The 25843-nt window shown below is 39.2% G+C and overlaps 1 protein-coding gene across 18 annotated transcripts in view; it reads right to left on the bottom strand.

Moving 5' to 3' along the window:
- HUWE1 (HECT, UBA and WWE domain containing E3 ubiquitin protein ligase 1) overlaps positions 1 to 25843 on the bottom strand; it is a 168051-nt gene that overhangs the window by 109219 nt on the left and 32989 nt on the right. For all 18 annotated transcript variants that reach the window (XM_088834059.1, XM_088834063.1, XM_088834061.1 and 15 more), the window contains 4 exons: positions 14618 to 14686; positions 7499 to 7597; positions 6762 to 6968; positions 5258 to 5410 (listed from right to left, as the gene is read on the bottom strand). In XM_088834059.1, the coding sequence (XP_088690185.1) occupies positions 5258 to 5410; positions 6762 to 6968; positions 7499 to 7597; positions 14618 to 14662 (504 nt within the window). In that variant the 5' untranslated portion in view covers positions 14663 to 14686. The remainder of the gene's footprint in view (positions 1 to 5257; positions 5411 to 6761; positions 6969 to 7498; positions 7598 to 14617; positions 14687 to 25843) is intronic.

Raw genomic sequence — 25843 nt, 5'->3', positions numbered from 1 at the left:
ACTTTAAAAAAAAACAATAAAATCGTACAAAGTATCATATCCAGTGACAATGGAAAGAAATTAGAAATCTGTAACAGAAGGAAATCCGGAAAATTCACAAACACATGGAAACTAAACAATAAACTCTTAACAAACAATGGGTAAAAGAAGAAATCAAAAGGGAAATTAGAATATTCTGTGAGATGAATGAAAATGAAAACATTTCATATCAAAACTCATAGGCTATACCTTATGTGATAAAGCAATATACAAAGGGAAATTTACAGTTGTTCATTGCCACCATTTATTGACAAGAAAGAAAAATTTCAAAAAAAAAAAAAGAAAGAAAAATTTCAAATCAGTACCTTAACAGTCCAGCAAACTAAACCCAAAGCAAACAGAAAGAAGGAAATAGTAAAACTGGAGTAGAGATAAAAGAAACAAAACAGAAAAACAGAGTAAGTTAAAACAAATTTGGACTTTGTTCTTGCTCTCTCATGCTTATTCTTCCTTTTTCCAACATCTGCTCACTTCATGTCTCTGTGTCTTATTCGGTAATTCTCGCAATATTTCAAACTTTTTCATCATTACATTTGTTATGATGATCTGTGATCAATGATAGTTGCTATTACAACTATCATTGTTTTGGGGTGCCATCAATCACACCCCTACAAGATGGCAAATTAATGGAAAAAAATGTGTGTTCTGACTGGCATCTCTCTCCCTCTCCTCAGGCTTCTCTATTCCCTAAGACACAATATTGTAATTAGGCCAATTAGAAAATTGACAATGGCCTCTAAGTAGTCAAGTAAAAGGAACAGTTCCAAGTCTCACTTTATATCAAAAGCTAGAAATGGTTAAGCTTAGTAATTCTTACAAATTACATCTATTTCTGGAAACTTTCCACTATTGTTACTATACAACTTTAACTCCTTTTAGCTTTATAAAAAAAGGCTAATACCCAATAGGAAAAGTACTTCCTCATTCCATTTTCAGTATTTTCTTCATTATTCCCCAGACTTCCGCTGAAGAAATAAGGAATTTGCTGAAAACTGTGAGGATAATGGATATATAGACACTTGATGGTACTTAGGGGTGACAGGTAAGTCAAACCAACGATCTGAATTTACAAGACAGAATAAGGCTGAAAGGCTATACATCTTCACAATTACTTTCGTTCTGATTCTTCTGTTGTCACAACTACCTGTTTTAGAATACTTCTACTATTACTGTCACCCACAAATCTATCTTTTGTGATCTAGTAAGACTCAAGCACCAAAACCAAGAAAGTTGTAGTAAGCTGGGATCCTTAAAAGACCATGTCAAGCCAAACTTGATTCATGAAAGTCTGTGATGTTGTGACATTTCTGAGATGTTACCATTATTAAATACAAAGAAACATTTCTCACAAAATTATGTAAAGTTAATATGGGAAAACACTAGATGTCAGTACATGAAATAAATGAAACAGGATATAAAGTTACATATATGCATTCAGATATGTAAAGAAATATGCCTGAAGACTAAAAAAATGTACCAAAATGATGAGGAGATACATAGATCATTATAAATTTTCTTCTGTATATTTCCAAAATGTTAAAATACTGAGCACATAATTTTATTATGATAAAGATATATGTCACCAACAAGATAAATCTATGGACTAGATGGACATGAGTTTGAGTGAACTCCGGGAGTTGGTGATGGACAGGGAGGCCTGGCGTGCTGTGATTCATGGGGTCGCAGAGAGTCGGACACGACTGAGCGACTGAACTGAACTCAAAATAACTAGTTCTTTGTCCTTTTAATTATGCATATATTATCACTTTCTCAACTACTATGTGAGCTTTTTAAAAAAAAAAACACGTTTTACACAAGATCCAGCACAGGATTAGTCATATACGTCTTGAATGTTATCAAGTGGAAGATGCGGATGTGTATTCAAGGAGCCAGGTTCAGGCTGACACCCAGGTTTGGGATAAAAACCATAATCAACACTAGAAAAAGCAGATATCACATCTCACACTTTATCAGAGGCTAAAAGTTCATAGGCTTTTCCTAAAAAACTTCTGAATCTCACTGTCCTCATCTACCAGAGTCACCATGTGATCCTGGCAATTAAGAACACATAGCATATTTGATACTACCTCACTAGGTGGGATTTGCTAAAGAATGGGTATGTGTTCAGACATCAGGGGAAAAGGTCTTGATGCCTTTGGGATGGAACTATAAGAATCTGGTAAGATTCCATAACTTTGCCCAATAGGATAGACTAATGTTTTAAAAGAATAATCCTTGGACCAGTAGCCTCACCTGGAAACTTGTTAGCAATGCACATTACCAGGCCCTAACCTATGCTTTAACAAATCAATTCTTTCTCATGCATGGCCAAATCTGAGAACCAGTGTTACAGACCTTCACAAAAACCAAAACAACTGGCTTTTAACAGATACAAGACTTCTTGGAGTACCTCTGCTACATTTTCAGTTCAGTAATATCAGTGGAAGTGAGGAATAGATTTAACGGACTAGATCTGATAGATAGAGTGCCTGATGAATTCTGGACGGAGGTTCATGACATTGTACAGGAGACAGGGACCAAGACCATCCCCATGGAAAAGAAATGCAAACAAGCAAAATGGCTGTCTGAGGAGGCCTTACAAATAGCTGTGAAAAGAAGAGAAGCAAAAAGCAAAGGAGAAAAGGAAAGATATAAGCATCTGAATGCAGACTTCCAAAGAATAAAGGAGAGATAAGAAAGCCTTCCTCAGTAATCAAAGCAAAGAAATAGAGGAAAACAACAGAAAAAGAAAAAACAAGAGATCTCTTCAAGAAAATTAGAGATTCCAAGGGAACATTTCATGCAAAGATGGGCTCGATAAAGGACAGGAATGGTATGGACCTAACAGAAGCAGAAGATATTAAGAAGAGGTGGCAAGAATACACAGAAGAACTGTACAAAAAAGATCTTCACGACCAAGATAGTCACGATAACGTGATCACTGACCTAGAGCCAGACGTCTTGGAATGTGAAGTCAAGTGGGCCTTAGAAAGCATCATTATGAACAAAGCTAGTGGAGGTGATGGAATTCCAGTTGAGCTATTTCAAATCTTGAAAGATGATGCTGTGAAAGTGCTGCACTCAATATACCAGCAAATTTGGAAAACTCAGCAGTGGCCACAGGACTGGAAAAGGTCAGTCTTCATTCCAATCCCAAAGAAAGGCAATGCCAAAGAATGCTCAAACTACCGCAAATTGTACTCATCTCACACGCTAGTAAAGTCATGCTCAAAATTCTCCAAGCCAAGCTTCAGCAAAATGTGAACCGTGAACTCCCAGATGTTCAAGCTGGTTTTAGAAAAGGCAGAGGAACCAGAGATCAAATTGCCAACATCCGCTGGATCATGGAGAAAGCAAGAGAGTTCCAGAAGAGCATCTATTTCTGCTTCATTGACTATGCCAAAGCCTTTGACTGTGTGGATCACAATAAAATGTGGAAAATTCTGAAAGAGATGGGAATACCAGACCACCTGACCTGCCTCTTGAGAAACCTGTATGCAGGTCAGGAAGCAACAGTCAGAACTGTACATGGAACAACAGACTGGTTCCAAATAGGAAAAGGAGTGCGTCAAGGCTGTATATTGTCACCTTGCTTATTTAACTTATATGCAGAGTACATCATGAGGAATGCTGGGCTGGAAGAAGCACAAGCTGGAATCCAGACTGCCGGGAGAAATATCAATCACCTCAGATATGCAGATGTCACCACCCTTATGGCAGAAAGTGAAGAGGAACTAAAAAGCCTCTTAATGAAAGTGAAAGAGGAGAGTGGAAAGGTTGGCTTGAAGCTCAACAGTCAGAAAACTAAGATCATGGCATCTGATCCCATCACTTCATGGGAAATAGATGGAGAAACAGTGGAAAAAGTGTCAGATTTTATTATTTTGGGCTCCAAAATCACCATGGATGCTGACTGTTGCCATGAAATTAAAAGACGCTTACTCCTTGGAAGGAAAGTTATGACCAACCTAGACAGCATATTAAAAAGCAGAGACATTACTTTGCCAACTAAGGTCCGTTTAGTCAAGGCTATGGTTTTTCCAGTGGTCATGTATGGATGTGAGAATTGGACTGTGAAGAAAGCTGAGCGCCAAAGAATTGATGCTTTTGAACTGTCGTGTTGGAGAAGACTCTTGAGAGTCCCTTGGACTGCAAGGAAATCCAATCAGTCCATTCTAAAGGAGATCAGTACTGGGTGTTCATTGGAAGGATTTATGCTAAAGCTGAAACTCCAATACTTTGGCCACCTCATGAGAAGAGTTGACTCACTCGAAAAAGACTCTGATGCTGGGAGGGATTGGGGGTGGAGGAGAAGGGGATGACAGAGAATGAGATAGCTAGATGGCATCACTGACTTGATGGATGTGAGTTTGAGTGAACTCCGGGAGTTGGTGATGGACAGGGAGGCCTGGCGTGCTGTGATTCATGGGGTTGCAGAGAGTCGGACACGACTGAGCGACTGAACTGAACTGATACATCCTAGAATTTTTACAATACGTGTTATATTTAAAATCATGCAAGAATGATTTTTAAGTAACCACACACCTAAAATTAGCCTGAAAGTCTAGTTTTATGACTTGTGAGGTAACTATTTATATTCTGCTTATATTAATAAAAAGTTAGCCCTATCAATTTTCTTCCAAGAAACCTTTCTAGCAATGGTTAGCTCTCTCAAATCTTAGTTATGTATTATCAATTTGTCTCCAGGAATAGCAGACAACAGTTTGACTATGCTGAACTTTTGACATGAGCGTATTTTGCCTTCAATAACAATTACTACCACCACATCACAGCACTAAGAACACTACATTTTATTTTATTCTGAAAATACTCTTAAATTCTCAGATGCTATCAGAACCAATATGGTAGGTAGGCCAGGACTCAAAATCCGTATTTTTGCAGCCAGTATTTCCTTCCAAGTAGAATCTGATTCTAAACTTTCTTTCCAGAAGAGAAGTGGCATTTTTGAACAAAGAGAGATTCTCATTTTTGAACAGAGATCCATGAAATTCCTCAAAATTACTTCATAAAATTGAGAATACTTCCTAGGATTTTGGGGGGAACTTAGCTTCTAAATGGTCCTTGATAGTTCTACTCAATTAGGCCAGTAAAGTTAAATTAGGGCTTCTTATTCATTTTGACACTGCAAGAAACACCTGTGAAAAGGAATAATAGGGTCCAAATTTTGTGCTCTTTTAACTCTTCACCCATGACTCACCTCTGCCAAATGCTGCAGCCGGGTTAGCAGTGGGGTTCTCTTGTCAGATCCAAGGCGTGTGATATAATTTGATCTTTTGCTAAACACATACAGAAGGTTGAGGACAGCCAGCACCACTTGCATATCAGAAGAAGCCAATAAAGTTGTCAAATGCTACAGGGGACAAAAAGTTGGGGGGAGGGTGGGGAGTTCATAGTATCAGGCATACAAGACTTTGAAAACTTGCAATGCCAACAGAGTAATAGATTTATCAACAATTACAAAGCTATCAAGAAGTTTAACAATATAAAAAGATTTGTAAATATTTGAGCACCTACAACATGCAATCTTATGCTCAAGAAGCTTACAATCAATTTAAGTTTAAAAAATGCAAACAGTAGTTCAAAATTACATAGGCATCTCCACAGCAAGAAACCAATGACAAGAGACAAATGTGGTATCTTAATACAGCAGATCTCAAAACATTAAATCTCCAACTAGACTAAAAGTAGAGTAAGGTAATTTTTGCTGCTTCTGTATCCTTTACAACAAATATAAAATTGGAATTAGATAAAATACAGGGTTCTTTATATAGAAACTAAAAATAACAACAGTTGGTGGCACTTACAACTGTTACAGTGTATTTAACAATAACCCAAGAGTAACTATTTTTGCTTTTTAATACAATAAAAATTCACCAATATATTGAAACATTTGGTTAGTGTTAAAATCAGTATGTAATTTAGCTGGAAATGAACCAAAGTATTTCTGACTGCTGATTATCCAGAAAACTATGGATTTCCTTTTGCAACTTATTGATTTCATCTTCAACAGATTGCTCAGGTGCTATCTTTAGTTCAGTTATTCCACATCTCTTCTTAAGCCATTTATTTTCTACCTGTTTGTTCTGATTCTGGTTCTTTAATGAAGACAGGGAAAATAACACAACAAACAACAGGACACTAAATCAATAGTGATAAAAACTCTAAAGTTAGGCTACAGGAAGAGAACTGCTTCTTATACTGATTCCTGACGAATTAAAAAGTTCACTAATTTCTATGTCCACTATACTCTTTTAAGAATACATAGCATGCTATTAATATACATTTTGGGGAGAGGGAAGAGTCTGAAAAGCAGCACATTAAAACTTAGAAGTGCACCAAGTCCAGTGATGTGTCAAGGTAATCAAATTATGTCATATTAAAGTAATCTGGGGCTGTTCTGATAACTTGGGACAAAAATCAATTCCTGAAAATTCCCAAGAATACTTCAATACATGTATTACATTCTCATTAATTTCTTTAATCTTAAAAGACGAGGTGAATGTTACAGTAAAGAACTTTCTCATCAACCCTGTGAAGGGTTTCTTTGGCTAAGAAACATCTTACCATTTTCTTTGATGTTGAAAATCCCAGAGCTTCATAACGAAAAGGAAAGAATCATCAGAAAGAAATAACAATTTCACTATCCTGGACATGAAGAATTCTAGTAAAGAACAGACTGTATAGGCTTAAACCTCTCCTACCTCTATGGAACTATACAGATGCCGGGAAAAGCTGTACTCAATGAGTAAGGCTGTGAAGTTCAACACAGCCAAGAGAAGCATTTTCAGTTGTTCTTTTTCCGGCCTATCACACACGAGCATCCATGACATATTCTCCACTGTCTGTCCAGCATCTGCCAGAATCCCATCGAAGCGGTCCAACAGATCCACCCAGTGATATAACTCACACTGGAGAAGGGAAGAGAAAGAGGAATATATAAGAATAAGGTAAAAGTACTTACTGTGTGGGCACTTTGCAGCTGAGCTTTGCTACAACAGATTGATGAGCATGATACATAGACAAGTTCACCTCCCACCTTTGTTTCTCTTTAATCCCCCACTAATACAGAAACCAATGAGAAAAATCATACTCTGAGCCACATGGACCTGAGTTCATTGCTTTATCCATCAAAAAATACATGTTCTAAAACCAGGAGACACCACAAAATCTCTGTAGCTAGGTCTTCAGAGAGAGAATTCTGGCTACACTCTGAGGTCTTAAAAACACAAGGACTTTCTTTGCTAAAATCCATTTCATCTGAAGTGCTTCTTTTTAGAGTTATCGAAAGAAGAGTCTTGTAAACTAAAAGTAAAAATCCTGAGACTATCTCAAACTCACAGTCAGTTAAACTAAAGGAATTTTGCGGTTGAGATTATCATCACCTGTATCAGCAATCTTCTCATTGTGGTTTCTCTTTTGGGAGCATGGGTTTACATACCTTTCCAATGTTCCATGTTTTGATCTGCTGCAGTTCCAAAAGAAGTTGCTCATCATTACAAACTTTGAGTTTGTCTATTAAGGCTCTGCAGTCTGCAGGCTGAGAAAAACAAACAGATATTCACAAAAGGGTGTTTTGGGGTATGAGGGAGACACAATGATAAAAAATAGGGGAAAAAAATGCTTATGTCAACACACACAACAATTTAATTTTTGATAGAACGCACTTAAGAAAAATGGAAAATTTCCAGACAATCATTTGAGATTAATATGGAAATCTTATAATGCTACAAGCCATTTATGTTATTTTTTTAAACTTGTAGACAAACTACTTGAAAGGGTACAAACAACAGAAATAAAGGAAACAAGCTAAATATCAATAAAAGCAAAATGAAGGAATCTGTATCATGATCTGAAAGTTAACAAAAATGACTAGAAATGTTCAAATAGAGAAACACTGAGGAGTTATAGTGAATTTACAAAGGTGAAGATTAGCAATGACTGTATTTTTCACAATATTAAGCCATTCAATTATAGGAGGCCAAGACCTTCTGACCTGAATAAAACTAGGACTCCATTTTTACTTGCGGTTCCCATTTCCATATATTCCTGCTCTCTTTTTACTGATAAAAGGGCCTGTCAGGTACCTTGTCAGATAATAAGGTGTGGATTCAGAGTTCATAGTAAGTTTTCAAAAGCAGGATGGCAGGGGGTGGGGTGGAGGATAGGGAAGGGATAGGGATTGGGACAGAGCAGCTTCTATTAATGAACGGTAGCTGGAAGTGATCATGCTTGCTATTTAACTCTGTAAAACAGTACGGTATGTTGTGAATGGGCCTAGATTTGGAACCAAACAAATCAGGGTTCAGTTTTTAGCTCGATGTTTACTAAGTTGTTTGATCATGGGCAAATCGAACCTCTTAGCCACAATTTTCTCATCAGGAAAAAAGACCTTTTAAGAACTACCTTGGAAATGTGAAGCTCAAGTGTTTGCACATACATAAAGCACTTATCTCACATAAGAGCAGCGTAAATATTGAGAGACAGCATACTGTTAAAAAGAACATCAGGCAGTTCAGTTGCTCTGTCATGTCCAATTCTTTGCGACCCCATGGACTGCAGCATACCAGGCTTTCCTGTCCTTCAACAACTCTAGAAGCTTGATCAAACTCATGTCCATCAAGTCGGTGGTGCCATCCAACCATCTCATCCTCTGTTGTCCCCTTCTCCTCCCACCTTTAATCTTTCCCAGCATCAGGGTCTTTTCCAATGACTCAGTTCTTTGCATCAGGTGGCCATAGTATTGGACTTGCAGCTTCAGCATCAATTGTTCCAATGAATATTCAGGACTGATTCCCTTTAGGATTGACTGGTTTGATCTCCTTGAGTTCAAGGGACTCTCAAGAGTCTTCTGCAACACCACAGTTCAAAAGCATCAATTCTTCGGTGCTCAGCTTTCTTTATAGATCTCTTGACTTCTCACTTTTGCATTCCAATCCCCTATAATGAAAAGAACATCTTTTGGGGGTGTTAGTTCTAGAAGGTCTTATAGGTCTTCATATAACATTCAACTTCAGCTTCTTCAGAATTCCTGCTTGGTGCATAGACTTGGATTACTGATATTGAATGGTTTGCCTTGGAAACGAACAGAGATCATTCTGTCATCTTTCAGACTGCGCCCAAGTACTGCATTTCAGACTCTTTTGTTGACTTTGAGGGCTACTCCACTTCTTCTAAGGGATTCTTGCCCACAGTGGTAGATATAATGGTCATCTGAATTAAATTCACCCAATCCAGTCCATTTTTGTTCACTGATTCCCACAATATCGATATTCCCCCTTGCCATCTCCTGTTTGACCACTTCCAATTTACCTTGATTCATGGACCTAACATTCCAGATTCCTATGCTATACTGTTCTTTATAGCATCGGACTTTACTTCCATCACCAGTCACATCAACAATTGGGCGTTCTTTTTGCTTTGGTGCTGTCTCTTCATTCTTTCTGGAGTTATTTCTCCACTCTCCTCCAGTAGCATACTGGGCACCTACCAACTCAGGGAGTTCATCTTTCAGTATTATTTCTTTTTGCCTTTTCATACTATTCATGGGGTTCTCATGGCAAGAATACTGAAGTGGTTTGCCATTCCCTTCTCCAGTGGACCACGTTTTGTCAGAACTCTCCACCATGACCTGTCCATCTTGGGTGGCCATGGGCTTTAGAATTAAGGTAGTTGGTAAGCTACATCTCTGACTCTCCGTATCCTCTTTCAAAAAATAAACTAACACAACCTATTTATCTAGCAATGTTGTAAGATTTAAACTAGGGGCATTTTCAGCAGCCAAAACTGAACGTGGAACAATAGAAGCTCAAGGGCAATTTTTTTAAAAAGCTAAGTCTGATATCTTTCCTCTCTCTAAGCATTAAGAAATATCTCAAATTTCTGTGAAAATTAAAGTCATTAAAAATTCCTGGCACAAAATCCTTCCACAAACCAGACGTGCACCTTTTCTTTAAGTCATACATGTTGAGGGAGAGGTATGAAGCAGTAGAAACAGGTAACATAGGAGTGTGAACTACCTGCTCATGCAGTTCACTCGTGCCTTTTGGATCTACTTGAGCCTACTATCAATACCACTTCAATTTCTAATGGCCGAACTCTACCCCCTAGGTCTTAAGCTGTTATTCTCCTATTGGGGCTTGCCAGAGTCATCACATAGTACATTCGGCTGACACTAAGTAGACACCTGGATCTACTAGACCATAATGTCCATGGAGTAGGGCAGTTTACATCATAGCTTAAACCTTCTGCAGTCTTTTCTAGATCCAAACATTATTGTCACCCTAGAAGTTATCCAGTATATGGATCAAAATAGCATGCGTAAACATGACATATGCTGCCTCCAAAATCTAAAGAGTCATTGCATACACTGTTCCGCTACCTTCATGGTGTGTGCTACAAGGTGTGGAAATATGTCTCTCACTTGAGAGGAAAATCTTGACATTTCCCAGACTTCTGGTAGGCACTCAACCTTCAAAGGGCACTCTCTGGCACATGTATGTCTAAGGCATCTTAAGTGTTTGTGTTTTCTAGTCACAAGCCCCAGTTAGCATCAGTTCAGTTCACTCCCTCAGTCGTGTTCGACTCTCTGCAACCCCATGGACTGCAGCATGCCAGGCTTCCCTGTCTATTACCAACTTCTGGAGCCTGCTCAGACTCATAGAGTTGGTGTTGCCATCCAACCATATCATCCTCTGTCATCCCCTTCTCCTCCAATCTTTCCCAGCATCAGAATCTTTATTCTAATGAGTCAGTCTTTCGCATCAAGTGGCCAAAGTACTGGAGCTTCAGCTTCAGTCCTTCCAATGAATATTCAGGACTGATTTCCTTTAGGATGGACTGGTTGATCTCCTTGCAGTCCAAGGGACTCTCAAGAGTCTTCTCCAACACCACAGTTCAAAAGTATCAATTCTTCAGCACTGTTTTCTTTATGGTCCAACTCTCACATCCATACGTGACTACTGGAAAAACCACAACTTTGACTAGATGGACCTTTGTCTGCAAAGTAATGTTTCTGCATTTTTAATATGCTGTTCAAGTTTGTCATAGTTTTTTTCCAAGGAGTAAGAGTCTTTTAAATTCATGCAGTCACCATCTGGAGTGATTTTAGAGCCCAAGAAAATAAAGTCTGTTACTGTTTCCCATTGTTTCCCCATCTATTTGCCATGAAGTGACGGGACCGGATGCCATGATCTTCATTTTTTTCCATGTTGAGTTTTAAGCCAGCCTTTTCACTCTCCTCTTTCACCTTCATCACAAGGCTCTTTAGCTCCTCTTCACTTTCTGCCATGAGGGTGGTGTCATCTGCATATCTGAGGTTATTGATATTTCTCCCGGCAATCTCGATTCCAAGCTTGTGCTTCATTCAGCCTGGAATTTCACATGATGTACTCTGCATGTAAGTTAAATAAGCAAGGTGACAATATATAGTCGTGATGCAGTCCTTTCCCGATTTGGAACCAGTCTGTTTTTCCATGTCTGGTTTTAACTGGTGCTTCTTAGCCTGCATACAGATTTCTCAGGAGGCAGGTCAGGTGGTCTGGTATTCCTCTCTTTAAGAATTTTCCACAGTTTGTTGTGATCCACACAGTCAAAGGCTTTGGCATAGTCAATAAAGCAGTAGATGTTTTTCTGGAATTCATTGCTTTCTCTATGATCCAATGGATATTGGAAATTTGATCTCTGGTTCCTCTGCCTTATCTAAATCCAGCTTGAACATCTGGACGTTCTTGGTACATGTATTGTTAAAGACTAGCTTGGAGAATTTTGAGTATTATTTTGCTAGTGTGTGAAATGAGTGCAATTGTGCAGGTAGTTTGAACATTCCTTGGCATTGCCTTTCTTTGGGATTGGAATGAAAACTGACCTTTTCCAGTCCTGTGGCCACTGTTGAGTTTTCCAAACTTGCTGGCATATTGAGTGTAGCACTTTAACAGTATCATCTTTTAGGATTTGAATTTATTATGCCAGTTAGCATAATAGCATCAATTTAACATACCAGAACAATGTTGTTTTATCAGAAGTATCAAGATCCCTATGGACCTTCAGTTCAGTTCAGTTCAGTTCAGTCGCTCAGTCGTGCCCGACTCTCCGCGACCCCATGAATCACAGCACGCCAGGCCTCCCTATCCATCACCAACTCCCGGAGTTCACTCAAACTCATGTCCACAGAGTCGGTGATACCATCCAGCCATCTGATCCTCTGTCGTCCCCTTCTCCTCCCGCCCCCAACCTTTCCCAGCATCAGAGTCTTTTCCAGTGAGTCAACTCGTCACATGAGGTGGCCAAAGTATTGCAGTTTCAGCTTTAGCATCAGTCCTTCCAATGAACATCCAGGATTGATCTCCCTTAGAATGGACTGGTTGGATCTCCTTGCAGTCCAAGGGACTCTCAAGAGTCTTCTCCAGCACCACAGTTCAACAGCATCAATTCTTCAGCGATCAGCTTTCTTCACAGTCCAACTCTCACATCCATACATGACCACGGGAAAGACCATAGCCTTGACTAGACGGACCTTTGTTGGCAAAGTAATGTCTCTGCTTTTTAATATATTATCAAGGTTGGTCATAACTTTCCTTCCAAGGAGTAAGCGTCTTTTAATTTCATGGCTGCAATCAGCATCTGCAGTGATTTTGGAGCCCCAAAAAATAAAGTCTGACACTGTTTCCACTGTTTTTCCATCTATTTCCCATGAAGTGATGGGACCAGATGCCATGATCTTTGTTTTGGAGTTTACTAAATGCACTAGGGACAAAAGTAAATCTTTACTTTGTCCCTGCTACATAAATGCAAACAGACTGAGATTTTCCTTACTCATGGTAATGCAAAAGAAAGCATGTCAGTTCAATGGCTGCATACCAACTGCCACAGTATATACTGAGTTGCTCCAATAAAGATGTCAAATCTAGGGGAAAAAAATCCTTCACACAGCTACTGATACATAAAGTGATCAATAAGCGTGCAGCCACTATAGAGAACAGTATGGAGGTTCCTCAAAAAATTAAAAGCAGAACTACCATGCAATCCAGCAATTCCACTTTTGGGTATTCATCTAGAGAGTGAAAACATTAACTTGAAAGGATATATGAACCCCCATGTTTATTGCAACATCAATAGCCAAGATATGGAAACTCCCTAAGTGTCCACTAATAGATGGATAAAGAAGATGTGGTACCTATATACAATGAAATACTATTCAGCCATATAAAGAAAGAAATCATTTGTAACAACACGCATGAACCTTGAGGGCACTGAAATACGTCAGAGAAAGACAAAATACCATATGAGCTTACTTATATATATGAAATTTAAAAAACTAAAAAGCAAACAGCAAAAGAAACCCAAGCTCACAGATATAGAATATAGACTGGTGGAAGAAATGCGTAGAGGGCCAAATAAATAATGGTAAATAAACACATATTTTCCTTAAAAATAATACCTAGTATTGATCACAGTATGGGAAATTGGGCTTGCTGCCTGAGGAAAACAGGCATCTTCAGGCCTTAAAAATGTACATAGTCAATGATCTAAAAATTCCATTTCTAGTTTATCCTAAGTAACTTACTAATAGCTGTCAACTAACATGAGTCAGGAATTTGCACATAAGTATGACTCCAAGAACAAATTCATAACAAACCACTTGGTAAAAGATAAAGAAACTAAATTTGAATTTCTCTGATTATCTATAAGGTTGAATCATGGAAGTTTAAGGACATCATGCAAGTTTTCTTTTTGCTCTTCAGTTTTGAAAAAAATTTGAGTATATAATTGTCAAAAATTCTTGATTTCAAAACATATCAAAAACCAAATAAAAAGGAAATAAACGGGTATGTAAAATATATATATACTCAGTATATATGGCATTTAGTAAGAAACTGACATTTCAATGTCAAATGTAAAATAAAACAGCACTAACATAACTGGCATAAGGCCAATAAATGTGAAAATATATGTATTAAGGCATGCAATTAGAACAGTGAAATACTTTTTCTCCACCTATTAACAAAAATTTAAAAGATAACCTGCAATGCCAGAGAAGATGTGGGAAGACAACACTTCTTCTCAAACTCATTAGTGTAAAACTGAAGGAAAGGGCAGGAGAACTGCCCATGTAATAATCTTTTAAGGACTGGAACAAATATCAATAGTGATACCCATGGGTGATACCTGCCGGGTAGTTCCAGTTTTTAAAAAACCAAGTGGCCTGTATTTAGAAAATGAACCAATTCATTATGTGCCCAATGCTTTGCTGAAAACCTGCTTCACATCAAGTAGTGAGGAATTATCAACCCTATTTTATAGCTGTGGAAACCAGGCAAGGTAATAAACTCTGACACAAGAATCTAGTAAAATTCAAACCCATGTCGAATTCCAAAGCTTGTGCTCCTTGAACTACAGCATAAGAAGTCTACACGAATGTCAAGAATGTTTCAAGACAAGTTGCTGTTTTACTACACTGTATACATGTAAGTGATGATATGTTTGGAAAATCAGTATGAGTGAACTGACTGCAAAGAATTTTTTCTGAAATGAAAAAAACAGGCAAACTTTGGATACTTACAGCCTCAGTAGGAGTCTTTTTCAGTTTAGTCCTGTCTACTTTCATGTTTCCAATTTTTTGTTTTATGATCTGAAAAGAAAATTTCCCCAAAAGTGAGAAATTAAAGTTGCAAACTTGAGCTCTACATGCATGGACACAGAAAACACAGAATAAACAGCACGCAAAATTCTTAAAGTAAAAGAGAATCATGATGCAAACCAACTCAGGCATAGATATGAGGTAGGGAGGGATAAATAATCTCTCCAGATAAAGCTGGCCCACATCCATGTACAAGCTGGCCCACCAGCTTGTAATCAATCTAAGGTAAAATTAAAATGTCCCCTACCCCTTACTCTCAAACTCATACTTGAAAATAAGAGTAAAAAGTTTTCTTAAGCACACCTCAGGATGGAAAAAATTCACCATATCCTGCAATTTTTTGGAAAACTTAGCAATCCCACTTCTGGGAACTTACCCAAAGAAAATCATAAAAGTGTATATAAATATTTAATAACAAGAATCCATACTGCATGACCATGTCTAACAGTGAATTGGAAAGAAGCAAATATCCAGAATAGGACTGGTTTAAAATGGAGCATTACACAGCTGTTAAAAACACTGCACAATTCTACAACAGTAAACATGTCCACAGTGAAATAAGACTACGAAACAGAATAAATAACCCCATGTCTAAAGAAAACAGCTTAGAAGGGGTATGCATCAAAATGTTACCTTAATCTAACCAAAAGGATTATGTATGTTTCTTTTACTTGTGTTTTTCTTTTCTTTTACTGTTTTACAGCACAGTAAAATAGAGCAAGAAAATCAAAGGATATTTTTATCAACAAATGGTACCAGATCAAGTAGATAGCTATAGGCAAAAAGATGAACTCTGACCTCAGCCTCATATTTTAATATATAAAAATTAACTCAAAATGGATCAAGTGACAAGGATGTGTAGCAAAGAGAACTCCTGTGCACTACTGGTGGGAATGCAAACTGGTGCAGCCACTGTGGAAAACAGTATGGAGTTTCCTCAAAAAATTAAAAATACAATCCAGCAATTCCACTTTTGGATATTTATCCACTTTTGGATACTCTCTTATTATTGTTCACTCAGTTGCTCAGTCCTGTCTGACTCTTTGTGACCCCATGGACTGCTGCCTCCAGGTCTCCCTGTCCCTCACCATGTCCTAAACTTTGCCCAAGTTTATGTCCATTGCACCGGTGATGCCATCCAGCCAGCTCATCCTCTTACACCCTCTTCTCCTTTTGCCCTCAATCTTTCCCAGCATCAGGGACTTTTCCAATGAACCTGCTGTTTGCATCAGGTGATCAAAATACTGGAGCTTCAACTTGGGCTTCCCTGGTGGCTCAGTCAGTAAAGAATTTACCTGCAATGTGGCAGACCTGGGTTCAATCTTTGGGTTGGGAAAATCCCCTGGAGAGGGGAATGGCTACCCACTCCAATATTCTGACCTGGAGAATTCCATGGATAGAGGAGCCTGGCAGGCTACAGTCCATGGGGTCGCAAAGACCTGGACACGACTGAGCGACTTTAACTTTTTAGCTTTAGCATCAGTCCTTCCAATGAGTATTCAGGGTAGATTTCCCTTAAGATGGACTGGTCTGACCTCCTTGCTGTCCAGAAATCTTCTCCAGCACCAGGAGTCTTTGACCTCAGGAGTTTTCTCCAGCACCACAGTGCAAAGGGATCAATTCTTTGGCGCTATGCCTTCTTTAGAGTTCAGCTCTCATAACCATACATGATCACTGGGAAGACCACAGCCTGAACTATATGGACCTATGTTGGCAGAATAATGACTCTGCTTTTCAACACACTGTCTAGGTTTGTCATAGCTTTCCTGCCAAGAAGTGACTATCTTCTGATTTCATGACTGCAGTCATCATCCACAGTGATTTTTGAGCCCAAGAAGAGGAAATCTATTACTACTTCCACCTTTCCCCCTTCTATTTGCCATTAAATAATGGGGATGGATGCCATGATCTTCGTTTTTTTAATATTTAGTTTTAAGCCAGCACTCTCTTCCTTCACCCTGATCAAGAGGCTCTTCCCTGTCATTAGAGTGGTGTCATCCGCATATCTGAGGTTGTTGATGTTTCTCCCGTCTATCTTGATCCAGCTTGTAGCTCATCCAGCCTGGCATTTTTTATGATGTGCTCAGTGTATAGGTTAAATAAACAGGGTGACAGCAGATAGCCCTGTCGCACTCCTTTCTCAATCCTGAACCAGTTGTTCCTGAACCTGTTGCTTCTTAACCCGCATACAGGTTTCTCAGGAGACAGGTAAGATGATCTGGTATCCCCATCTCTTTAAGAGCATCCCACAGTTTGTTATGATCCACACAGTCAAAGGCTTTAGCGCAGCTGATGAAACATAAGATGTTTTTCTGATATTCCCCTGCTTTATGATCCAGTGGATGAATGTTGGATCAGAGACATATGCATCCCTATATCGATTGCAGCATTACTTTCCAATAGCTAAGACATGGAAGCAACCTAAGTGTCCACTGATGGATGAACAGTCTTACAAAAAAGATGGAAACCTTGTCATCTGTGATAACATGAATGAACCTTGAGGGCATTATGCTAAGTGAAAAAGCCAGACAGATAAAAGATAAATTCCATATGATTTATTTGTGGAATCTCAAACAAAACCACAAAACCCAAAATTTACAGATACACAAAATAGACTGGTGTCTGACAGAGGCAGGGGTTCGGGGTTGGGTGAAATAGGTGAAGATAGCCAAAAGGCACAAACTTCCAGTTATAAAACAAGCCATGCAGATGTAATGTGCAGCATGATGACTACAGTTAATATTGTACTGTATATTTGAAAGTTGCTAGGAGTGTATCTTAAGGGTTCTCATCACAAGAAAAAAATTGTTAACTATGCTGATTGATGCTAACTAGACTTATTGTGATCATTTCACAATATATACAAATATGGAATCATTATATTGAACATCTGAAACTAATATAATGCCAAACATCAATTACATCTCAAAAAATAAAAGATCATGGACTTAAATGTAAAACTTTAAAATCTACTGGGAGAGAGATTTGTAAACCACATATACTATCTAGAATATATAAAGAATTCTCAAACACAACAATAAAAAAACCCATCACAGTCCTCCAAAACAAGAGCACCGACTAAAACTTATGCAAACAACTCACAATGATTTTACTGTTTTAAAAAATGTAGATGAAGTCGCTGGCAAATCTTCATAAAATCTTACTTCAACTAAAGCTATTTTGACTTATTCTGTACCAGTCAAGGGTCTGGGTGGAAAACAATGGACTCTGGTGAATTAAAGTGAAAATATAATTTACTGGAAGGATAACTGATAGCTCATGCTACCGACAGGAAAGTTTAGAGATGCACATCAGAAAACAGAAGGAGCTGAGGAAGCCAGGCATCCTGGAACTACAGCCAAGGACCTCCCACAGACACAGCTTAGTTGGAAGTACCTATGCTGGAAGCCCAGAACCAACTGCTGGCAGCAGTATGATTTCTAAATGGTCTCAGGTTTTTTGCATCAGTGGCTCTAGATGCAAAGTCCCAAGAATGACCATCTAATTGATGAAGCTGAGGTCTCATGCCTATGCTCTAGCTGTCAAGGTTCTGGGAGAGCAAGTGCATTCAGCTTTTTCAGTTTCCACATTGTTCAGGTTCCAAACTTTTCATAAACAGATTCAGATGACAGGCACCAAAGTAAAACAAGTCAAAACAATTGATCAAGCACATGTCCTCCTAGATGCAATGTTAACCTAATTTTTATAATTTTTTTGCAAGAAATACCTATAGTCTAAAAAAGATATATCACTGCCTGTGAGACATCAATTAAGAAAATTCAAAAGTTTTTTGTTGTTCCTAGTTATTCTATTAATGTGCTCATCTCACACACTAGTAAAGTAATGCTTAAAATTCTCCACGCCAGGCTTCAGGAATACGTGAACCGTGAACTTCCAGATGTGCAAGCTGGCTTTAGAAAAAGCAGAGGAACCAGAGATCAAATTGCCAACATCCACTGGATCATGGAAAAAGCAAGAGAGTTCCAGAAAAACATCTATTTCTGCTTTATTGACTATGCTAAAGCCTTTGACTGTGTGGATCACAATCAACTGTGGAACATTCTGAAAGAGATGGGAATACCAGACCACCTGACCTGCCTCTTGAGAAACCTGTATGCAGGTCAGGAAGCAACGGTTGGAACTGGACATGGAACAACAGACTGGTTCCAAATAGGACAAGGAGTACGGCAAGGCTGTATATTGTCACCCTGCTTATTTAACTTATATGCAGAGTTTTATTTAACAGAGTCTTATTTAACATCTTGAGAAACGCTGGGCTGGAGGAAGCACAAGCTGGAATCAAGATTGCTGGGAGAAATATCAATAACCTCAGATATGCAGATGACACCACCCTTATATAGTAGAAAGTGAAGAGGAACTAAAGAGCCTCTTGATGAAAGTGAAAGAGGAGAGTGAAAAAGTTGGCTTAAAGCTCAACATTCAGAAAAGTAAGATCATGACATCTGGTCCCATCACTTCATGACAAATAGATGGGCAAACAGTGGAAACAGTGGCTGACTTTATTTTTCTGGGCTCCAAAATCACTGCAGATGGTGATTGCAACCATGAAATAAAAAGACGTTTACTCCTTGGAAGGAAAGTTATGACCAACCTAGACAGCATATTAAAAAACAGAGACATTACTTTGCCAACAAAGGTCCGTCTAGTCAGTTCAAGTCAGTTCAGTCGCTCAGTCGTGTCCGACTCTTTGCAGCCCTATGAATCACAGCACGCCAGGCCTCCCTGTCCATCACCAACTCCCAGAGTTCACTCAAACTCATGTCCATCGAGTCGGTGATGCCATCCAGCCATCTCATTCTCAGTCATCCCCTTCTCCTCCCGCCCCCAATCCTTCCCAGCATCAGAGTCTTTTCCAGTAAGTCAACTTGTCGCATGAGGTGGCCAAAATATTGGAGTTTCAGCTTTAGCATCAGTCCTTCCAACGAACACCCAGGATTGATCTCCTTTAGAATGGACTGGTTGGATCTCCTTGCAGTCCAAGTCCGTCTAGTCAAGGCTATGGTTTTTCCAGTGGTCATGTATGGATGTGAGATGAGAGATGGACCATAAAGAAAGCTGAGTGCCAAAGAATCGATGCTTTTGAACTGTGGTGTTGGAGAAGACTTTTGAGAGTCCCTTGGACTGCAAGGAGATCCAGTCAGTCCATCCTAAGGGAGATCAATCCTGGGTGTTCACTGGAAGGACTGATGTTGAAGCTGAAACTCCAGTTCTTTGGCCACCTGATGGCTGACTCATTTGAAAAGACCCTGATGCTGGGAAAGATTGAGGGCAGGAGGAGAAGGGGACGACAGAGGATGGGATGGTTGGATGGCATCACTGATTCAATGGACATGGGTTTGGGTAAACTCTGGGAGGTGGTGATGGACAGGGAGGCCTGGTGTGCTGCGGTTCACTGGGTAGCAAAGAGTCGGACACGACTGAGTGACTTAACTGAACTGAAGCTGGTTTCACAGTGGGAAGGGAGAATACTTTTTGAGTGCTTACTACAAGCCAGACAATACTTAGGCTGGTATTTCCCAAAACATTTTAGAGCATCTTGTTCACAAAGACTAGGTCCTTGGGAAACCTGAAGCCTGGCGTGCTGCAGTCCATGGGGTTGCAAAGAGTTGGAAACGACTTAGTGACTGAACAACAACAAATTTCTCTTCCTTTAGGACAGTCACATGGCTGACTGACATTATTAACAGTTCCAAGAAATCCTGGGTAATGGAAACTTATTAGGACACAGAGCCATTCCCTGCTCCCCTCCCCCAGTTGGCATCTACTGAAAGTCTTAATTTAAGAATCTCAAAGAATATACTTTGAGACATGCTGCACAGGGGATTCATAAAATAGTCTTTAACACAACCCTCACCATTCAAGCCAAGTTCTGTCCCCATTTATAGATAGAAAACTGAGGCTCAGAGAAATTAAGCACCTTGCCTGTTTAGTGAATTTTGACTCCAAGATCTAAATCCAGGTCTTTCTGATTCCCAAGTCCACGCTTCAATAACATGCTATTCAAATATTTTCTAGTTTCATTACAACAATAAATATCTGCACACGAAAATACCAATTTGTGACAAATTCCCCTACATTGTTGGATCCTATTGTTCAAAAAAACATTTAAGACAGGAAGCTGTGTCACAAGGTGAAAAGCTGTTATCAATCTCACTAATGATGGAACAATAACTGGAGAATGAGTTCTACCTAATGTTTAGAAATTAAACATATGAAAATCTCATTACATAAAAAAACCTCTAACAAAAAGAAGCTAATTCTAAATAAATTCCAGGAAATGACCTATTGCTTTTGTTCAGTCAGACAAGAACTCTGTATACCAAGCAATCTCTACACATAAAAAATATTTCTTTCTAAACTTAGGTTAGAAAGATCAATTTGCAGAAAACTAATGAATTATTATGAACCACCATCATGGTAATGGTAGCAATTACCACTAAACTTAAATACTTCTATTTAATTAACCATTTTTTCACTTCTTCACTCCCCCCCAGTTTCACTTATTTTTGAAGTCTGAATCTTGGACAAGAGTGCACAATTAAAATACACCAAGCGAAGTCACTCTTTAAAGGATAACTCACTCTGTAGTAATCACCTCCATTTATCAAGTTTAGAAAGATTTTCAATATTGAAATCAGCTTAAAGGCAGAGGACACCTGTAGTTCCAAGCCTGGGTCAATGGCAGTTGAGTGTATTGGTAGACTGGCCTTATTATTCAAAGTATGGTTGAAGGATCAGCGGCACTGAGATCACTTGGGAGTTATTAAAAATGCAAAATCTTAGGCCCCACCTAGACCTGAAGAATCGATCTATATTTTAAGAAGATCTTCCAGTGATTCATATATTGAAGTTGAGAAGCACCAGATCATAACATAGGCTCCAAATCAGGAAACCCAGATTAGAATCCCTGCTATATTATGTTCTGTATGAGCATATGGACAAATCATGTCATGTGCACTTCTGTTTCCTCACCTGTGAAATATGGATAACCAATCTCCCTACTTCCATACTCACTTTCACCCAATCCATTCTCCAGAGAACAGCAAAAGTAATCTTGAAACATAAATCAGCTCAAGTTACCTTCCTTGTTTAAAACCTTACAACAGTTTCCCTAGAATTATTTCCAAATTCTAACCATGACCCAAAGAGCGCTGGCATGATTTGGCTCCGGGAATTCTCTCCAATCTCCTCTCTACACATATCAGTCTTTCTGTTTAGTTTCTGTACTATTCTGAATTCTTTCTGGCCTCTAGACCTTTACAGGTGCTATTGTTACTGCAATGCTTCTGCTCCACATTCATTCTTCCAACAGCTACCTCTACTTCAGGACCTGACTTTAAATTAAGACCTAAAATGGCTTCCCAAGACAATCCACCTAAAGCTGGTCTAACTGCTATTTTTTAATAACAGTGCCCTGCTTATTTCTCTCATAGAAAATATAGATTAATTTGGTTTGAGTGCTCGCTTCAGCAGCACATATACTAATAACTGGTTTGATTTTCTACAATGGTAATTTCTCAGCATCTCATACAGCATTCTTCATGTGGTAGGTATGCAAATATTTGTAGAACTGAGTTCAGGAAAGAAGTATGCACTGAGAATAAAATCTGTGATTGCAAGCATATAGACAGAACTTGAAGCCATGGGTCTGGAGATGATCACTTATAGAGCAGAAAGGATAGAGACACAGAACTGAGTTCTTATTTGCTCTAACATTTAAAGGGGAGGCAAAGCAGAGATAAATTCACACACCTATGGACACCTTATCTTTGACAAAGGAGGCAAGAATATTCAATGGAGAAAAGACAATCTCTTTAACAAGTGGTGCTGGGAAAACTGGTCAACCACTTGTAAAAGAATGAAATTAGAACACTTTCTAACACCATACACAAAAATAAACTCAAAATGGATTAAAGATCTAAATGTAAGACCAGAAACTATAAACTTCCTAGAGGAAAACATAGGCAAAACATTCTCTGACATAAATCACAGCAAGATCCTCTATGACCCCACCTCCCACAGTAGTGGAAATAAAAGCAAAAATAAACAAATGGGACCTAATTAAAATCAAAAGCTTTTACACAACAAAGGAAACTATAAGCAAGGTGAAAAGACAGCCTTCAGAATGGGAGAAAATAACAGCAAATGAAGCAACTGACAAAGAATTAATCTCAAAAATATACAAGCAGCTCCTGCAGCTCAATTCCATAAACGACCCAATCAAAAAATGGGCCAAAGAACTAGACACTTCTCCAAAGAAGACATACAGATGGCTAACAAACCCATGAAAAAATGCTCAACATCCCTCATAATCAGAGAAATGCAAATCAAAACCACAATGAGATACCATCCCACGCTGGTCAGAATGGCTGCGATTCAAAAGTTTACAAACAATAAATGCTGGAGAGGGTGTGGAGAAAAGGGAACCCTCTTACACTGTTGGTGGGAATACAAACTAGGTACAGCAACTATGGAGAACAGTGTGGAGATTCCTTAAAAATCTTGAAATAGAAATGCCATACAACCCAGCAATCCCAGTGCTGGGCATACACACCCAGGGAACCAGAATTCAAAGAGACACGTGTACCCTTATCGCAGCACTGTTTACAATAGCCAGGATGGACGCAACCTAGATGTCCATCGACAGATGAATCGATAAGAAAGCTGTGGTAAATATACACAATGGAATAGTACTCATCTATTAAAAAGAAAGAATTTGAGTCAGTTCTAATGAGGTGGATGAAACTGGAGCCTATTATACAGAGTGAAGTAAGTAAGAAAGAAAAACACTAATACAGTGTATTAATGCATATAGATGGAATTTAGACAATGACCCTATATGCGATAGCAAAACAAACACAGATGTAAAGAACAGTCTTTTGGATGCTGTGGGAAAAGGCGAGGGTGGGACGATTTGAGAGAATAGCACTGAAATATGTATATTATCATATGTGAAATAGATCACCAGTCCAGTTTGATGCATGAGACAGGGTGCTCAGGGCTGGTGCACTGGGATGACCCTGAGGGATGGGATGGGGAGGGAGGTGGGGGGGGATGTTCAGGATGGGGAACACATGCACACACATGGCTGATTCATGTCAATGTATGGCAAAAACCACTACAATATTGTAAAGTAATTAGCCTCCAATTAAAATAATTAATTTAAAACAAAAAAATAATAAAGGGAAGGCAAAGGAGGAGAATCGAGCAAAGGAGAGGCTGGTGAGGTAGAAGCAAAACTAGTTCATCACGGTATCATGAAAGGCAAAAGATGGCAACCTGATCAAATGTCAAAACGAGGTATGTCCAGAAAAATGGTTGTTGAAATTGGAAATAGAGATAACTTGTCAAGCATTAGTTTCAGTAGGGTGGTTGGAAAGAAAGCCAGACTGGAATGAATCAACGAATCACTAGGAAGAGAGGCAATATAGATTACATGTGTAGAATACTTTTTTGAAAAGACTGTAAATGAAAGCAGAGAATTATGGGGTCTCACTGAAAGAGTGTAGCGGAGAGGGGAAGGAAATAATGGAAAAATACCTAAGAAAGTTGAGGGTAGGGAACTATTTAGCCTCTGTTTCACCTTATAGAGTGAACATTTATTTGGGTTTTGAACAGCAGAAACCAGAACCAGGACAATCCTCTTCTTAATCTCTTAAAACATGACTGAGTGTCCCCTCCTATGTACTCACACTGTACCCTGTACCTATCACTTCCTGACATTAATGTGAAAATATCTGTCACAGAGTGAGGAGGAAAACCAACCAACCCACCCTGGGAAAAGAACATACATTACGAGTGGCTCCCTGTAGGTGGCAGGATAACACAGCTTTATTAACACTTTTCTGTTCCGTTCCGTTCCGTTCAGTCGCTCAGTCGTGTCCGACTCTTTGCGACCCCGTGGGCTGTAGCCTACCAGGCTTCTCCGTCCATGGGATTCTCCAGGCAAGAATACTGGAGTGGGTTACCATTTCCTTCTCCAGGGGATCTTCCCGACCCAGGGATCGAACCTGGGTCTCCCGCATTGGAGGCAGAGGCTTTAACCTCTGAGCCACCAGGGAAGCCTCCAAATTTTCTATAATTATGCATCCATTTGTAATGAGAATTTTTCTTGTGTACAGTTTTTCTTAAGGGAGAAAACAGTGGCCCCTGAGCCAAAGGGCTGCATTAAATTAAGAAAAATAGTATCTAAGCAAATGCCTTGGATTGGCTGCTATCTGCTCTTGGAACTTCTTTTCTATACATGTTGTTTAATCCTAGCACACAGCAAGCACTCGATATTAATTTGGTTTATTATTGGTAGGTTAAGAAATTCTGCACACATGTATGGGAGTGTGGATTAATCAAAGTCAGCCTACCCACGGGGATGTAAGCTCCATAAAGTTGTGAGCATATTTCCTATTTGATTGTTTTGTTCACTGCTGTACACTTAGCTCCTACTTGATGAAAGTGAAGGAGGAGAGTAAAAAGTTTGGCTTGAAGCTCAACATTCAGAAAACAAAGATCATGGCATCTGGTCCCATCACTTCATGGGAAATAGATGGGGAAACAGTGGAAACAGTGTCAGACTTTATTTTTTTGGGCTCCAAAATCACTGCAGATGCTGACTACAGCCAGGAAATTAAAAGACACTTACTCCTTGGAAGGAAAGTTATGACCAACCTAGATAGCATATTAAAAAGCAGAGACATTACTTTGTCAACAAAGGTCCGTCTAGTCAAGGCTATGGTTTTTCCCGTGGTCATGTATGGATGTGAGAGTTGGACTGTGAAGAAAGCTGATCACCGAAGAATTGATGCTTTTGAACTGTGGTGCTGGAGAAGACTCTTGAGCGTCCCTTGGACTGCAAGGAGATCCAACCAGTCCATTCTAAAAGAGATCAATCCTGGGTGTTCACTGGAAGGACTGATGCTAAAGCTGAAACTCCAATACTTTGGCCACCTCATGTGACGAGTTGACTCACTGGAAAAGAGTCTGATGCTGGGAGGGATTGGGGGTGGGAGGAGACGGGGACGACAGAGAATGAGATGGCTGGATGGCATTACCAACTCGATGGACATGAGTTTGAGTGAACTCCGGGAGTTGGTGGTGGACAGGGAGGCCTGGCATGCTGTGATTCATGGGGTC

This window comes from Moschus berezovskii, chromosome X, assembly GCF_049115385.1.
Source record: "Moschus berezovskii isolate FMDL1 chromosome X, NW_MosBer_1.0, whole genome shotgun sequence".
NCBI lineage: Eukaryota > Metazoa > Chordata > Mammalia > Artiodactyla > Moschidae > Moschus > Moschus berezovskii.
The sequence above is the reverse complement of the archived record's forward strand: the minus strand, read 5'-3'. Positions and strand labels throughout refer to the sequence as shown.